General features: G+C 34.9%; 2 protein-coding genes across 5 annotated transcripts in view; both read right to left on the bottom strand.

The window, feature by feature from the left end:
* The window catches only part of LOC116016423 (pentatricopeptide repeat-containing protein At5g65560-like), a 4,891-nt gene extending 2,343 nt beyond the window's left edge, over positions 1–2,548 (bottom strand). For all 4 annotated transcript variants that reach the window (XM_031256675.1, XM_031256677.1, XM_031256678.1 and 1 more), the window contains exons 1-2: positions 677–2,548; positions 115–166 (exon numbers count right to left, since the gene is read on the bottom strand). In XM_031256675.1, coding sequence (XP_031112535.1) covers positions 721–2,415 — 1,695 coding nt within the window. In that variant the 5' untranslated portion in view covers positions 2,416–2,548 and the 3' untranslated portion in view covers positions 115–166; positions 677–720. The remainder of the gene's footprint in view (positions 1–114; positions 167–676) is intronic.
* An 8,120-nt stretch (positions 2,549–10,668) lies between these two features.
* LOC116017719 lies at positions 10,669–12,465 on the bottom strand. The gene is made up of 2 exons (XM_031258345.1): positions 11,797–12,465; positions 10,669–11,165 (listed from the first exon to the last, which is right to left on the bottom strand). Exons 1-2 carry the CDS (start codon positions 12,281–12,283, stop codon positions 11,086–11,088), a joined length of 567 nt encoding a protein of 188 aa, XP_031114205.1. The 5' UTR covers positions 12,284–12,465; the 3' UTR covers positions 10,669–11,085.
* Positions 12,466–18,868: the final 6,403 nt, after the last annotated feature.

Here is an 18,868-nt window from a genome sequence, read left to right as displayed (position 1 = left end):
AAAAAAAAAAAAAAAAAAAAAAAGATGCATAGGTAACATACGTAGACAGGAATTTCCAAACCGTAAGAACAATCTCTCACCAGAATAGATCACTTCATAAAGTAAACAGTTTACCTTTGAGACGGTCTAGGATACCATTAAAATATTCAAATATCTTGTTCAATATCTGCACCAGAAATAAATGAATGATCTGTAAAGAAAGGATCAGTTAATTATGTAACACTTTGGGTTATAGATTTCCGAACACCCTGAAAAGGTTCCAGTGCACCAGTCTGTGACCATCCAGCTAAATGCCTCTATCATGTTATAAAATGGTATAGACTAATAAGCATGTTTTTGTTTATATCAAAACAGTAAAGCTGGAATGGACAATTAATTGACACATCGAGTATTAACCAATGGCACAACACATTTCAAACAGTAGATAACAAAATTGACAAATACCAAAATAAATCCTACTTTCAATAGTAAGCAAAATAAGTAGTATGCATTATTCACTTCTCTGTTTTCCAAAATTCACCTAGTTCAACTATGTCCAAACAAAGTATCTAAATTCATAATTGTTAGAGTTATCTGTTGAACAAGGCAATGTAAGCATTTTAGTCCCAAATATGTGGTCAAAATAGTCAGCATACTTTTGATGAAAAGCAGAACACTACTAAACAGCCGTGCTTACATTTATAACGAGCTTCTCGTTCAATTTATTTCCTTTCGCATTTGTTAATTCATCTCCATCCTCTCCAACAATTTACGAGCAATTGCCAACTTGCCAGATTTTTGAAAAGCAGACTCGAATGCATCCTTTACATATACTGGCAGATGAATTCCTTTTTCAATCATTGAATTAAGTTTTGTGTAGGCAGCTTCTAATTCTCCGTCTTTACAAAGCTTTTGCAGAATCTGCATCTCCATCCTTTCTTCCAACTTTTTAGATAAATCCACACGCTCGTTTTCTTTTAACAATTTATCCACTAGGCTATATGTGTGAAAATGCGGACATATACCCATTCTCAGCATTTCCATTAATAGACTGTAAGATGCTTCCCAATTCTGAGCTTCACCATAGCTGTGTATAAGCATCGTATAGGTTATACTATCCGGAAGGCACCTATTCTTGTCCATAATTTTAAACACTCTTTCAGCATCACTTAATCTACCCAACTTGCATAGCATAGAAATTATAGAATTATAGACTTCTAGCTTTGGCTTCAAGCCACTAGAGAGCATCTTTCCAAACAATTGGCTAATTTCATCCACCAAACGGTGCTCACATAGACCCTTCACCACAATTGTGTAGCATCCTTCAAGACATCCCAATCTCCTTTCTTCAATAACCTTCAACATGTCGAGAGCTTCTTTCATTCTCCCATGTCGGCAAGCCTCCGATACAAGCTTATTAATCACAAATACACTTGGCAATACACCCAAATCATGAACACTCCAAAAAACTTTAATTGCAGGATCTATTGCGCCGTTATGTCTACACACATTAGGCACCAAAATAGTAACCGGTCTACGATTGTCCTTGACTTTAACTTTTTGAATAGCCCCCTCCTTGGAACTCAATGAACAAAACTCGCCAATAAGAGCGTTAACTGCTGTGCGAGTAGGAGCGAGCTGAGTTCGGCACATTTCATGAAAGAGTCCAAGGGCAGTCTCTAATTGGCCAAATTTACACAGAGCAACAAGGACATTGCTATAGGAGTACATATCCGGAGACTCAATACTCCTAAAAATCATCATAGCAACATCCAAGAAACACCCAGAACTTTCTTTCTTGCATAGCACATATAAAATGTTATTGAACACAAGATTATCAGGTTTACAATTCAACTTAGATTCCATTTCCCTAAACAAACAAAGGGCTTCTTCCACCCTCCCCTGCCTCCCCAAAAACCTAATGCAAATCGAAACAGCCCTACTCGAAACCCGTCCATTATTTGAAGACAAAGATATCAAAAGACACTTCAAATCATCAAAAAGCTTCCTCCTGCCAAGAAAATCAGCCATGTAATCCACTACTTGGTCATCAAACCCAAAACCCAGTTGCATCCCAGCCCAGGAAAAGAATTCGAGTGTCTTAACCCTACCCAACTGCCTATAATTCATCAACACTCGCAAAACCACATCAGAGTTAATCCTATGCTTAAAATCAGTCAAGAGCTCACCAATGCTGCATTTTTCAGTGCTTGTGTTGGAAAGCAATAAACAGATTGAATCGGCATCAGAAGAGACTGCTCTTACATCTGTTGGTGAAATAACCAAGGCGTTTGAGGGCGAGGGCGCCAAGGCAGGCCCAGTAGCTTTGCGGATTAGGGTAGGGGTTTTGGACGAAAGAGGCTTAGAAGAAAAGGGAAGAGCGGAGAAGAAGAGTTTGAAGAGATTTGAGTGTCCATGTTTAGTCTTGGAGAGCATTCAACTGCAATGGTAGAGTGATTGTGTGAAAACCCACAAGCTCCTGGACTTTGAGATTTTTCAAGTTCTGTGGTGTCGATGAGTCTGAACTCTGAAGTTCGTCTTCACCGTTTCCTAAGCGAATTATGGGGTGTTTGGTTTTTTGAAAATTTTGGTTGATGGAAAACTTTTGTTAAGAAAATGGTGAAATAGGTTCTGAACATTAAAAAATTAATTAGATATCTAAATTGTAATTAAACTCATTAATATGTTATTTCGGTACATTGAAATTCAAAATCAATCACTAGAGTTCCAACCAATTTTGATATTATTTTCTGCAAAAAAAATTATTAGTGAAAATGGTGTTGAAGTTAGCAAGAAGATCGTCAGAGTTTAACAGGTTTTTGGGCATCAATGTACCAAAATAATATGTCGATGATTTTTATTGTATCAAGACTTAATTGACCTTTTTTGATAAAGTTCGGAAGTCTATTTGAACATTTTTCAACTTATTTTTTTTATGAAACTTAAGAATAAAGTATCACATAATGCCTACTTTGCCCTTATAGAACATTCTTAAATCTTAATTACCTTAGACCAAAATGTGTATAATAATTTTTATTATATTATTATAATAAAATATATAATTATAATATTATAATTTTTGATATTATATTTTATGAATAATAATAGAGTCATTTCTATTTTTGGTCCTACTGTTATTAGGGCATTGCCAATTTCAATCCACCTTATTAATTTTTGCCAAATTACGACCACTGTTATTTAGCTTTTGCCACTTTTAGTCCACCGTCAAATTTTCCGTCAAATGACCGTAAAAAATAGGGATATTTTGGTCTTTTCATCACTCTATAGTCTCTGACCAGCCAAGAGGATGGTGGAACTAGCTAATAACCAAAGTCCTAGATTTGGCCGACGCCGGAATCACCCACGTTTGGCTACCGCCACCGTCTAACGCCTGTGAAGGGGACGACCAAGGTAACAACTAGGATGCTCATCACAATGAGCTGGTCCGGTGGGTTTAGAAGAAAGGAGAAGAAGAAGAAGAAGAGATGAGACCAAAACATGAAAAGACTCAAAAAAAAGAACTCCTGTTTTGGACGGCCATTTGACGGAAAACTTGACGGTGGATTAAAAGTGGCAAACGCTAAATAACAATGGTCGCACTATGGCAAAAATTAATAAGGTAGATTAAAATTGGCAATGCCTCAATAACAATAGAACCAAAAATGGAAATGACTCATGATAAATTGATAATAATAGTATAATTTTAAAATCATTATTAGTTTTAGGCTAAAGTGTCATCCAGCATCCTAAACTATTCTTGATTATTCATGCCGCACCCTGATCTTTCATAACGTACATTTTGGTCCATAAACCATTAATTTTTTTCCACCTAGAACTTTTTGTAGGTTTTCAAGTAATCTTGATGACATGGCGTGGTAATAAATTGATGTGGCATTATTTCTCAGTCCAGGTAAGCGTTTTTATTTTATTTAAAAAAAAAAAAAACCTAAATGGTTTCCTTATCCCCCCCCCCCCATCCCCCACCAAAAAAAACCTCTAATTCCGAAGTTGAAGCTCGTCACTGAAAGAGTGAAGCCACGGTTAATAGATCACAATATCTTATCACCTGTTTTTCCAGTTCGCCACAAGCAGTTCTCTCTGGACATTCAGGGGAATAAAACAGATTGTCATATGTAGCTATGATGACCATTTTCTCGTTATACTGCATGCTAGGAAGGAGCTGAGGAAGGGATGACGATTAAACCAAACTTTAGTATGTCCGTAATACTGGGGAAACGTGATGAACCTATATATACTAGTTACTTGTGCTAGGAAACTTATTGAACACATAACTTTCTTTGAGATCCTCTAGAGCTTTAATTTGGTTACGTTCTTGCACTTGGTTTGAAAGATCATTTTGTGACCACTCTGAAGGGCATCGTTTCAACCGTGAACAAAAACTGCCTTTGGTAATCTTTCATGCATGCATCCTTAGGTCAGTTTCAACTGCCTCTGGTAATCTTGCATGCATCCTTAGGTCAGTTTCAACTGCCTCTAGTAATCTTAAATGCATCCTTAGGTCAGATTCTCAAAGTCTTGGTGAGAAGCCAGCAATTCTTAGTGACTTTTTGGACAATCTTTTGTGTCTTCCCCCACCCTTGTGCATGACATTTGTTTGCATATGCTGATTAATGTTGAATTTGTTAAATAAAAAAAGTTGAAGCTTTGTCTTCTGTTAACATTTTCATGAGATTGTGAAATAGAAGGGGATGCAGGAGGGGGCATATTATGACGAATGGCAAAGAAATAAAGGAATTGTCCAACAATTGTTCGAAGAAATCCCATACATGGAGAAACTGGCTTAGAACTCGCTTGTCGTCTCTGCTCTTTATCCACAAGAAATCTGACCACAGAATCCTTTTTAGTGTTCTTGGCTGCCCTCTCTTCCCTATTTCTTTCCATCCCCAAATTCCTATTTCTCAAGTCTCGTCATCAGCAGAATACATAATTAACACTTCATGGCAGCAACTGGTTTCCGAAAGCTGGAAGGGATGGTAAAGAATATGTATGCGACTGGAAAAGTTGCAATGGCAGTGGTGGATGAGCTTGGCTCGACTGGTCCACCTGCTGGATTTGGCAGTAGCGTTTCACAAAAGGATTGCTTTGTTATGTGGCAGATGGTTCCTGGAAAGTGGCTAAAGGTGGCGTTCGTTCTCTCATACGTGTTCTCCAGGAGCTTAATCCTATGGCTATATCAGTTATGTTCTCAGGAATAGAGTATTCGGATGAAGACGATGATGAGCCTAAGCGGGTGGTGGAAGACTTGAAGGAGAAAGACGACCATGACAATGAGGATTCGGATGAGGACGATGGTGATAAGGAAGAATGCTAGAAGAAAAAAACGAAAAAAGAAAAGCAAAAGTCCATGTCAGCATACTGTCAGTAAAGTAGTAGTGTGCAGTAGTGTTGTGTAGTATATTAGTGTTATAGGCAGCAGTAAAGTTAGCAGAAAAGTGCAGCAGCAAAATTAGACTTGGGAAGCAGGCCAGCAGCAATGTTAGCAGAAAAGTGCAACAGCAAAGTTAGACTTTGGCAGCAGCAAAGTTAGGCAGCAGAAAAGTGTAGTTAGGCAGCATAAAAATAGTGCAGAATTTGAGGAAGCTTGTCTTCTCTCATGTATATATAAAGATGTATCAGCTAGCTAATGTAGAGACAGAAATCAGAGAACACAGAAATATAAGTCTTTTAGCTACTGCCCACACTTAAGCTTTTCTCCCCATTTTAGTTATTAACATGGTATCAGAGCCTACTGGGCATTGATCGGCACAAAGAGGCGAGCAACCGGCAGAAGTTTCGCGGCGAACGGAGCCTCCACGCGCCACCGTCGGCCGGAGCTCCGGCGACCGCTCGCCGGTGCGTGACGGCGCGTGAGGCCATTTCTGGCAGAAATTTGTCTCGTTCGTCTCGTTTTGATGAGCCAATTTCCTGATGGTGTCACTTGGGCGAGTCTTCATCAACTTTAGAAGCTTCGTCTCTCTTTCTCTCCCTGTTCTTCTACAGCGAACCAGCAAACCTGGATCAGCAGTGACGAACCAGCTTGTCGAGCAGTGGCGCAGCTGGGTCATTTCCAGTGACCTTGGAATCCTCTTCTCCGGCGACCTCCTCTTCGATGCTTCATCTCTCTCTTTCATTTCCTGCGCAGCAGAACGCTCCTGGCAGCAGAGCTCCCGGCAGCAGATGCAGTAGTGGCTTTCCGGCTGCTATGGTTGTAGATGAGGAAGTAATAGGTGTTTTTGATGTTGGAAGTGTTATAAGGAGGGAGGAACTATTTGCAGTAGGTTTGTTGGGCAGCATGTTTTGGGTTTTGTGTTGTTTTTAGTTAATGTAAAAAAAAAAAAAAAAGGGAGGGGCAGTAGATTGTTTTGTTTGGTTTAATTTGTGGGATTGTTTTAATTTGGTCTTAAGTTTAGTTTGTGTTGTTTGAGTCATGGGATCCGTCTCATATTTAGAGTCATGCTATGGAGTAAGTGAGAGGTGCGTTGTGGTGTTTAATTGGGATGGCGAAAATGGCAATCCGTGATCGGAGAAGAAAAATAGCATAAAGTTTTGGGAGAATGATAGTAGGCTTCGTGGTCGAGTTGACAATCTTGGTAGCCGAATGATAGTAGGCTTCGAGGTCGTGTTGACAATCTTGGTAGCCGAATGATAGTAGGCTTCGTAGTCGAGTTGACAACCTTGGTGGCCGAATGATAGTAGGCTTCGAGGTCGTGTTGACAATCTTGGTAGCCGAATGATAGTAGGCTTCGTGGACAATCTTGGTGGCCGAATGATAGTAGGCTTCGTGGTCGTGTTAACAATCTTGGTGGCCGAATGATAGTAGGCTTCGTGGTCGTGTTGACAATCTTGGTGACCGAATGATAGTAGGCTTCGTGGTAAACTAGAAAGACATTGACATGTTTGGTGACGAGGAGGCGTTTATTCGAGGTGTTATCACTCTACCTCATCTTACTACTGATCTACAAGTAGCTGATGTCTTTACAAAAGATTTAATATGCCAAAGACACAAGTTTCTCAATAGCAAATTGATGCTGATAGACTTACCCGCATCAATTTGAGGGGGGATGTCAGTAAAGTAGTAGTGTGCAGTAGTGTTGTGTAGTATATTAGTGTTATAGGCAGCAGTAAAGTTAGCAGAAAAGTGCAGCAGCAAAATTCGACTTGGGAAGCAGGCCAGCAGCAATGTTAGCAGAAAAGTGCGACTTGGGAAGCAGGCCAGCAGCAATGTTAGCAGAAAAGTGCAACAGCAAAAGCAGGCCAGCAGCAATGTTAGCAGAAAAGTGCAACAGCAAAGTTAGACTTTGGCAGCAGCAAAGTTAGGCAGCAGACAGCAAAGTTAGACTTTGGCAGCAGCAAAGTTAGGCAGCAGAAAAGTGAGTTAGACTTTGGCAGCAGCAAAGTTAGGCAGCAGAAAAGTGTAGTTAGGCAGCATAAAAATAGTGCAGAATTTGAGGAAGCTTGTCTTCTCTCATGCATATATATAAAGATGTATCAGCTAGCTAATGTAGAGACAGAAATCAGAGAACACAGAAATATAAGTCTTTTAGCTACTGCCCACACTTAAGCTTTTCTCCCCATTTTAGTTATTAACACATACTATTACCTGCAACCTACAGGTAACCTGTAAAAAATTCTAGGCACATAAAAAATCATGGTTTGTGGACCTAAATGTACGTTGTGAAAGATCAAGGTGCGGTATGAATAATCGGGAATAGTTCAGGGTGCAAGATGACACTTTAGCCTTAGTTTTATTATCATTATCATTCTATAGGGGCACTTTATACTCATCATTCCTTATTTCCTTTCCAATGAAGGGGTCACCCCTCCTCTAATGGTTGTAAGTCAAACACACTTAACCACTGACTTTTTTAGTTATCTGGTTGTCATATCTTACTTAAAATCAATTAGTGATAAGTAGATGGACATTAACCATTTAGTCACATCTCTACATGATATACCACAACACCACGTCTCAAATCAAGCATGGGGCGAACTCGGTCGATGCCCAACACTTAGTAGTTTCTTTTCTACCAACCAAACAATAGAATAAATATTCATAATAATCTCTTTTCCATGAAATTTCAATTTCGTTTCTCATTAAATATTTTCCACAAACAGCCCATTCTTTAGGTTTCACAAGATGGATTTGTTTTGGATAAAGTAGCATGGAATACCTTGTCCAAAAAAGTGTGAAATTCTCTCACTCCCAAAATCTCATACTTTGACCCGATAAAATAATAGAGCAATAAATTATTGTGACTCAACAACCCATCCAATACTATTGTATGATTAAATCTTATGTCTTTGCCCACAATCTACTTCCTAAAACCGAATAAGTTGTCCGTGGGATCAAGTAACATAGAATCCTAATTCAAGTTTTTTGGTACGATATTATTGAATACATCATATTATAATGTTTCTCAAAAAACATTGAAAATCAATAGTGTTATACTCTCAGGACTCTCTCCCTTGTAGCGCCGGCAGGAGATATATTTATTTAGAGGAAAGAAGGAAATTTCTCTCCTTAGATTCTATATATAGCCCAGATATAGAGCTTTTGGAGATCGAGATTTGTTTTTCATCGAAAACGAAGAAGGCCGGAAGCCTTAGCGTCTTTCCTATGGGACAAAGGAAGCCACGAAACCAGATTAATCATTTCAAATTGCCTCGATTAGCAAACCCAAAAAAAAAAGACAAAATAAAACAAAAGAAGCTAATTAAATAAAAAAAAATTAAAGCATATATTAATAATCGTCATGGCCAATCCTCGGCCAAAAGTAGGTCAAGGTCAATCCTCTCGGCAAGCGTCCAGCTAAGGCTTGTCGTTGGTTGGTGCCCAGCCAGGTTGAGACTTGGAGTAAGGGGTTGGTGACGGGATAGTCAATGAGTCTACACTATTATTACTTCCTAGCTAACTCCGCTTCACTCGCGACTCAGGATTGTGGGGCTAGTGATGACGAGATAATTGGGCAAGGTACTGGACCTGACCCTGAACACTATTGGTCTAACCTATCAAAGCAATTAACACAGTCAAATTGTAACAATTAAGCAAAGAGTAGGTGCAACGATCCACTTAAGGCAGAGCCCAACGCACTTACTAGAGCACAACCTCACAAAAGAACAGGAGTTATGAAGGACAACACACAACAATTACTAAAGAGTCACTACACTTATTGAGGGGAGCCATTGCACTTATTCGGAAGCTGTCGGGCCTATTATTATAACCGTTACCATTATATAGTATAAAAGTTGAGCACATACCAGAACAAGAGACACGCTATGAATTTGTGCGGAAGCTATAACAATACAATTCTTCTCTGCTTACTCATACACAAACTTTTTTTTAGTTTTGTTCCTATAACTTTTATATCGTCAACATAACGGTAGATTTTGAAGCATCCCCATCCTCATCCTCATCCTCCCTAACTCCCAATTCAAGTCTTTAAAAAAACTATTGTTATGAAACAAATCCAATTGATGAGCAGCAACAGAGATAAATTTCAGTTGTTGCAGAGCTGCTAGAAAGTCTCTGCACTCAACATCATATATCTACTTCTACACCTTATCCAAATCTTCATCTCCTTCAACACTTATCCATTTTCACTCAACTATAAGCCAAAACTTGAAGTCACTTTAGCTATGAAGGTGAAGGTAGAGACAATTAATTAGATAAGCAAGCTCTATTTTCCCTTTGTCATTTTATCTATTTTCGCACTCTTCGCGAAGCTTCCCTTCCTCAACCGGCCTTACCTACCAGTGCAGAATAGTCACAATATTGTTGTGCTACACTCCAAAATGTCCATTTTATCTCTAGTTAATACCAGCTCAGGTTTTTTGAATATAGTGACACTGTCATATTTAGGGTGTGTTTGGTTCGCACATGGGAATCAAAATCGGTATGGGTATTATATACTTGTTAAAGGGTAATGAGTTTTGGTGAAAGTATTTTGCATGTTTGGTAGTAGGGTGAAATGAGAATGATTATTAATAGTTGGGAAAAAAAGGAGGAAGAGAAATGAAACTCTTTTTTAATAAGGGTATAGGGATTTAAATTAATGGGGTATTCCAAACCTATAGTAGTATTCTAAAAACATGTAAACCAAACAATAACAGTCACTTTAATATTCATACCTTATGCCAAACCTGTCAACCAAACACACCCTTAGTCCTAAACTTTCAATTAAATCACACTTGGTCCATCAACTTTCAAGTTACCACCTGTAATCCTTCAACTTTCAAATTTTTAACTAACTCTGATCCTAACTTTATCCTTACCTAAACTAAGGAAAGGACCAGAGCTGATTAAATTTGAAAGTTAAAAGATCATGAGAAAAATTAAAACTTTAGGACTAAACAGGTCAGCGGCACTATACTCAAAGGACCCCAATTAGTATTAACTCATTTTATCTCTGTATAATTCTATCACACAGAAAATTAAACATAGATATACTTTGACTACCAATCTTTGATCAAAATGTTTTACCAGTAACAGAAATCATCCATTGCAATCAGTTACTGATAAAGTGCATCCAGGGAAAGATGATAGGACAAGAACCTGCAGCAAATTGTTTTGCATGTGAGCTCTTGATCAATACCTGTGACACTGCAGCACTGCAGAGACATAATTATCAAAATCTGAAATCTAAATAAGCAACCCTTTTTGCAAAAACTGGGAAAATGAAAGGCTGCAAGGGGGAGCAACTATACAAATTTCATTCAACTTGTTAAAATGCAATTGTACAGCAAGAATACAGAGTGTTATTTCAAGATTTTGGTAAGGCCTCTGCAGGGCATTTTATATTGCAGTCTTATTGTTATTTTCTTGGAATTGGATTGGGTATTTCCCTCCTCCTTTTCGCGTCTCTCTGTCTCTTCAATGGAAAACATTACGACCTACCACCCATGGATTACTCGGTATCCCTCTCCTGGAATGATGTTTCAGGAGCTTTCAGCTCCCGGGAGATGCAATCCTCTTCTTGCCTCTTGGGGTCACAGGCTGAGCACGAATGCTCGATGAAGGTCAATGGACCGAAATGAAGAGAGTGGCCTTCCCGATTCTCCTCGGTCTCTCCTTCCTTTCTTATCAGATCGAATCCATCGATCTCCCCTCTAATTGCATAATCTGACCGTGCAAGCAACTGCCTGCGCCCAGTATTTGAGACGAGCTTTGACATCTTCAGGATCATCACCTGGTGTGGTAGTAATACATAAATGATCAGAACAAGGATTCTCACATTTGCAGGTTCTCAGAAACACAAACACAAGATTTCTAAATATTATCAACTAATTATACCCTCTAACCCAATCAGCTAATAGCTATCAGCCCATTTACCAAACAGGTCCAGTATCAATGCTAAACCTCAATACTATGATAATCTTGAAGTATTTAACATCCAAACAAGATATTTATCATTAATTTTTATTGGCAAAAACAAGAAGCCAAGAAGAGATCCCCAAAGTAGTAACTTTGTGGCCAAATAGGGGATTTCAGGTATCAGGGCAATCAAACAATCCAGGAAATCTTGAACCATTAACATAATTTTTAGTATTTATAAGACAATCTATAAACCCTATTTTCTATATCAGGTTGTGGATTGTTCTAAACAGAGAAACAATAATTGGAAATTTGATTTTGTACCCAATCCAAGACCCCATGGCCTAGTTGAATGAAAACTTGAAACATTCAAGACATAATTTAGGAATAACCCAGCATCTAGGACCCCAAATCACATCCAAAATTAAATTAAAGAAGTAAAATCTAAGAGAAAAATCAAATCTTTTTGATTAATAAAGCAGGGTTTGAGAAGAAACATGGCTTACCAGGACTAGAGATTTTCCAATTGGCAATAGGGTTAGAGGCAGAAGAGGTGGAGGCTGTGTCAGACATGGATTCAGGTGACTTCTGGTGGTCATCAAGGTACTTTTGGGTCATGGAATAGCAAAGCTCAAGGGCAGGCAAGGTGTTCCTAAGCTCAGGAATTTCCTCATAGTTAAAACCAAACCCCAGATCCAAGCACCCTTTAAGCTCCTCCAAATCATCATCAGTCAAGCTCTTTGTCCTCCCAAGCTCATCCTCATCTGATGTCTCCACATACCCTTCAAGAAACACCTGCTTCTTCTTCTTCTTCTTCGCCTTCATGGTCTCCCATGGATCCTCTCTCTCCTCATTCTTGAACCACCCAAACCCATTGCTGTAACAGACCCCCTCTTCCTCCTCTTCTTCAAATTCATGGAAAAGTGTTCTTCCATGGCGTGGTGGTGGAGATGGGGATCTTGATTCTGCATTATTGGAGATGCAGCTTTCCATATTTTTTTTCTTTTCTTTCTCTTCTTATTTCTCTCTCCTTTTAATCTTCCAAAAAGTGATCATTTGTGAGCGAAGACCCGGCTTATAAAGATGCCCCAAGACAATGGCCAGCTATGTATTAGGTGGATGCACATAGAGATAGAGCCACCATGATGATATGATAATAATGCATGTTATTTCTTAACATATACCCATCATCATCATTATGCCTTTGCCATTGTCATGTTTGCCAAGGACTATATATCTTATTATGCAACCCTAATTGTTTATAGGTAAAAGGATATAAAAATAAGAAGGAAATTATTAGAATATCGCTACCTTGAGATCAATGATCAATAGCCATGTTAAGGAATATATTATATATGCATCTGTTATTGTTTGGGTAAATAGGAATGAAAACGAGAAGAAAAGAAGCAGAGTATTCCTAATACGGATAATCTATAACCTAGAAAATTTGCTACCTATACCTATAACTGGTAAGTGATTATCATGTTAAGGAATATGTACAACTGTTATATACATCTTATTGTTTGGTAAAATGGGATGAAACTAAGAAGAAAAGGGAACGAATTTCTCGTAAGACCAGTAATCAATAACCATGTTAAGGAATACATACGATTGTTATGCACCTCTTATTGTTTCATTAAGAGGCAATGAAGATGAGAAGAAAAGAAATCGATGGCCCCTAAGACAAATAATTGATAGCCATAAATTATAAATAATTGTTACACATAATGCTCGTTTTTCCTCCTAATTTTTACCTCAAAACATTTTTTTGTTCATGATGAGATTTTCATTTATTGGGTGCCATTGAATTGGCTAAGACACCAACTAATAAATAAATTTAACAGTTTTCAAAAAAATAAATAAATTTGACTATAAATCACATGATGACACTCAGAAGGAAAATTTTTGTAGGAAAATTACAGGAGAGATTTGTAGCTTTGTTCTTTCTTATTAAGGAGTAATAATAATGTATAAAAAGAAATGAAAATAAGAAGCTTAAGATTAATAATGAATTTTAAAGTTTATTAGATTGTATAATTCTATATACAACACAATAACCCATCAATTAGTAGCCTACAATTATTATTTAATTGGTTAATAATTAAAAAATAAAAATAAAATATAAAAACATTAATAGCACCATACGTTGCATGTTGCTTGAAATTTACTCATCCAATAATATTTAGTTGTCTTGATATTCCTTACTTGTAGTACATACAAATTTATCATGTCATGCTTGATTTAACTTTGTTTTAGTCAATATTGGGCTACAACCACTCTTTTCATGTTGAAACAATCGCCTTCACCAAATAGTTCCAACCAAATAACTATCCTAAAAACAAAAATTTAGAACTTTCTTCGTTAGTTTGAAGGATTATATTGATTTTATTGTTAATTTAAAAGTATATGAATCGGATCGAATCAACTTTAGAAGACTTTGTAACTTTTTTCTTGTTATATATACACCCATTTATATAAACTAAGCAAGTTGGACTTTAATTTATTATATAATATATCTATTTTGCAATCAACCTAAAATATTACCAAAATGGCAAAATCATCTTGTATAAAGCAATATACATAAATTTGTTTTACAAAAAAGTCCTTAAGCTCAAACTTAACGAAAGAAACCCAAAATACTTTTTACTGATTAGACCCTTCTGGAGAATCACACTTGAAGTTTAAAACTTCAATTATCATATAATCTTATACTATTAATTAACTTAAATCCGGATTTAAAAAAAAAATTAAAAATCCGAAATATTGATTACACCCTTGTCGTTTACCATAACCTACAACATCCTTCTTCGCCAAATGGTTAGTGCTAGGTGTTAAAAAGAGTAATAGACGTGTTTGGTAAATAGTTGTTAGCTAGTAGTTTTTATTGGGTTAGTGGATTTGACTAGTTGATAGTATTAGCTGATTGTAGAAAAGTGTTTGGTAAATTAGCTATTTGTTGGTAGCTGATTACATGTAAAATGACTTTCTCAAAAAGATGATCGAAAAAACTGCTCTAAGCAGCTTTTTAAATTTTATCATTTTCGAGCAATAAATTGTTACAAAAAGTTAATTAATCAAACATTCATTAATTGTTTAATCAAGTCAAACAGCTAATAGTGGTCAAATAAGTCAAAATTAACTGATAAGCTAACTATGTTACCAAACCGCCAATATAAAATGATATTTTAAGTAGCTATTTTGTGGTACAAATATATGTCGGGTCCACTTTTGATTCGAGTCAAGTCAAAGTGAATTCGAGTTGTCCTGATTGAGACAAAGAAATCAATATAATGTACGCTCAAAATGGATAATGAGTGAATGAGAAATTGAATTGAAAAATGAAGGTGAAAAGGTTTGAAAGAAACCTAACTTTGTCCCACATTGGAAAGGGAAGTGAGTTTACATTAATATATATATAATACATTTTAAAAAATAATTTGAATTGTATTGCATAAATTCTTTCTCTCATGCGTAGGGGTGGTGTAAATCAGAATTTAAAATGAGCCTAAAAATGTTTCACTCCATTAAAAAAATAAAAATTAAGGCGCATGCAAATGATGCAATAAAAATAATATTTGATTTTGTATATATTACCATAAGTATTATACACGTTACCTTATACATTACACTAGGCAAAGCAATAAGGTATTTCATATCATAACGTAAAATACTCTGCATAAATTAGTGGGATAAATGTGAAATTCATGAGGAAGACAACAATTTTACTTTTGTGTTTATTTTAAAACAATGTATAGTGAATTCAATGTACATATACAATAGAGTTAACATTTAGATCACGTTTTTAAAAAAAAAAAAAAATTTAGTAACAAGTTTTATATTTTAGTTTCATTTATTATTATTATTATATATATATATATATATATATATATATATATATATATATATATATAAGTGTACGTGAGGTTGGGTTAAATTTGTAGGTGTATGATTGGTGGTAGGTTTTTGTTGTTGAATTTGATTGAAACAAAGACTACCTAAATACCTAATAATGTTTAGATTTGAACAATTTGTGAATAAAAGAGTTGTTATAAATGTGTATAATAGATATAATTTTTATAATAGAGTAGGTTTCCAAAAGACATTTTAAGTAATTTAAAGACATATGGATTATCAATTACTAAAACTTCTACTTAGCGTTTCGTTGGAGAAAATTATAATTTCATTCCCACACAATTTCAAAGGTAAGCAAATTCCTTCATGAGAGAATTGCAATTCCGGTGAATTGAAATTTCCTCATTTTTATAGAATTAGAATCCATACCCGTCTTGGTATTTCAATTCCATGGATTTTATGAAGAAAAAGATATAACAGACAAAATTACTCTTTTTTTTTTGAACCTAAAATTGATGTTTGACTTCTCTATTTTGATTATAGTGTCTTCTTCTTCTACTCTCAACACAAAACGTTAATCAGTTAGCCAACATCAATTAAATATGCTTTCTCAAAACTCCCTTATCTATCTTATATCTTTAGTTATGCAATTCTAAAGTTGATTTACAATGTGTTATTTTTAATTTTAAAAAGCAAAATATGAATTTTGTCATTCAGGATTTGTAATAGTAATAATAATAATAATAATAATAATATTAATAATAACAACAACAACAACAACAATAAATAGATAAATGAAAATTGCACTTTTCGCCCCTAAGTTATATGATAATTGTAGAATTCACTCCTAATTGTTGATCGTTCTCACTTTTTGTTCCTAAACTATCATTGACATTGCACTTTTCGTCATTTTATTAATTTTTTGTACTCACTTTTCGTCCCAAAGCTATACTAACATTGCAAATTTCGTCCCTAACTTTTTGTTAGTAAAGAGACAAAAAGTGCAACGCCAATGATAGCTTAGAGACAAAAGGTTCAAATTTCCCTAATAATAATAATAATAATAATAATAATAATAATAAATATGGACATTTTAAACTTCATACTACTTATTTCCTTTCAATTCTCATATATACCAAATATTGGAATTGAAATTATCATTAATTCTATTTAAACCAAACAGTGTAATTTAAATTACCATTTTATTTCCACATTATTCATCTCCCATGAAATTGTAATTCTTTTCTTATATTTTTCCCTCCTTCCAACCAAACGTTTCGCTAAAGATTGTTTCACTTTACAAATGTTTGTAACAAACAGTTGTCAACATTACTAATCAACAATGTAGACTTTCATAATTTTTAAAATTCTTTTTCTAAAATTTGAAAACATGACAAGAATTTCGCCAAAAATAATACATTTATCATTTTCCATATTAATATTACTGCTAAGGTGGATGAAGAGTGGTGGAATGGTGGTCCATATTGGAGAGGACAGCTGTAAGGAACGGATGACAGCGACAGAAATCGGAAGGGGACACGTGGTAAATGGATTACCAGGTTTTTGTTCCCTCCATCATTATTAGGTTTTGTTACGATGCAGCGGCGGTCTCTTGTAAGTTTCTGAGGGGCCACACAGAAGTGGGGCCCTGCTTATATGTGCTGTGGGTCCCGCGCATGTTGATGCTGTTGCAGCCCTTTGTCTGTTTGTGTGTCATAAGGTGCACCCATCATCAATCACTTTGCCGCTACAACTATGTGATCTTTGGCTATGAAAAGTAAGACATGAGATAATTTGGTGAAAAACACACTATATATATATATATATATATATATATATATATATATATTAAAAAAAAACTATATATATTGCTTCAAATATCATCTATTCATGGCCTGCTACCGTTAAGAACGAGCTTACATGTGTCTCTTATAATAAAAATTTATTCATGACATTTCATAGTTCGACAAAAAAAATTTAAAAAAAAATCATTTAATCATAAAATTTTACAAAATTGATCTCTAAGAACATCTAGAGGATTTTGGCTCAGTTTTTAAAAATTTTAGTTTATGTGGGGAAGAAACATAAGCGAGAAATAGAAATCTCCAATTACGTATTGTAATTTTTGTAAGAAATAGAGAAAAAATACTTCGTAAAAAAAGAATAGACACATAAAAGACATGCGTGCTCAACTGGCGCGTGCATCTCACACTCTTGGTGAGTGCACTTAACTTTTTATGTTTTATTATTATTAATTTTTTAAATTTTCTCTTTCTTCCAACTTAGCATCAAATCTAACCAAAAAAAATAAAAATGAAACCATTTGCTTTGTTCTACGATCTATATGATTTAACTCTGTAATGTGTAAATTAATATTAAAATATAAAACTTATATACTTAAAAGTTAAAAAGTAATTTAACCATTAATGACAATTATACTTTCGTCATTGAATTATAAATAAATAACACAATCTGTCCTTCAATTATATTGTCTTTAACTTTTCGTCCTTTAATTATATATGAAATGCTTTTTTGTCTTTAAATTTTGTTAAAATTGGTTAAAAAGTCACTTTGCAGATAATAAGAAACCCCCCAAAAAAAATCCATTATGCACATAATTGGTGAAGTGAAAAATGACAATGATATAATTGGAAGATGAAAAAATTATTTTCTTATAATTCAATGATGAAAAGTGTCATTTTTTTTTCATTTGTTAAATACAAAAAAGGCCAAGTATAAACTAATACAAATGAAATATAGAAATCAATTCATTCCTACTTTTCATATACAGTAGATGTCGAGATTTAATACAAATACTCTTATTTTACTTCTTATTCCTAATTTTTTGATGTGATAATTGTAATTTGGGATTTGATTTGCTTTCTTCGTTCTTGTTCTTTTATTTTCCCCCATCTGTTTTCTTTTTGTCTCTAAAATCAGCTTTACCTATGATAATAAAAATTAAAGACAAATTTGTAGGTGTTAATTAGCAACAATGAGTTTTCCAAATTCACTATCAATTATCCACGAATATAATGTCAAACGTTTTGAAATAAACAAATGTAATTTTAAAAATGTCATCATATTTTTTTCTTATTTCTTATTCCGTAATTTCTTGATGTGATTATTAATAATTTGACGCACGTGCACCTTAAGTGTCAATTTTTATTTTTTTTTGTAAACCCCTTAAGTGTCAAATTGATGAACCTTAAAGTGTCAAACTTATGTAAGTGTTGGATTGGCGCACCTTAAGTGTTGAATTGGCGCACCTTAAGTGTGAAAAATGGTGCACCCTAAATGTAAAACGTATGCACCTAATTAAGTATAGAATTGACTCACCTTAAGTGTTAAAATAACACATCTTTAGTGTTAAAATGGCGCACCTTAAGTGTTAAAATTGACACAACTTAAGTGTAGAATTGCCTTAATTGTTAAAATGACGCAATTTAAACTTTGAAAATATGCACCTTAAGCTTTTTTTTTTTTTTGAAAGATATGCACCTTAAGCTTTAGAATTACGCACCTTAAACTTTCAACAATAAACAAAATTATCATAATGCCACCATTTTTCTTTAATTTATCTTCATTCTAGGTTGTTAATTCTGGTAATTAAGATCAATGGTTATGATTAATCTGCATGTTCCACCTGGAAAAGCTTTTGCACTTAATATCTTATATATATATATATATATATATATATATATATATATATATATATATATATAG

The sequence above is a fragment of the Ipomoea triloba genome, chromosome 4, assembly GCF_003576645.1.
Source record: "Ipomoea triloba cultivar NCNSP0323 chromosome 4, ASM357664v1".
NCBI lineage: Eukaryota > Viridiplantae > Streptophyta > Magnoliopsida > Solanales > Convolvulaceae > Ipomoea > Ipomoea triloba.
The sequence above is the reverse complement of the archived record's forward strand: the minus strand, read 5'-3'. Positions and strand labels throughout refer to the sequence as shown.

Excerpts from the sequence above, each read along its gene's own strand:
- LOC116017719 (XM_031258345.1), bottom strand. The coding sequence starts at position 12,283 with ATGGAAAGCTGCATCTCCAATAATGCAGAATCAAGATCCCCATCTCCA. Across the intron at positions 11,166-11,796 it reads TTGGAAAATCTCTAGTCCTG|GTGATGATCCTGAAGATGTC; the intron begins GTAAGCCATGTT and ends CTACCACACCAG.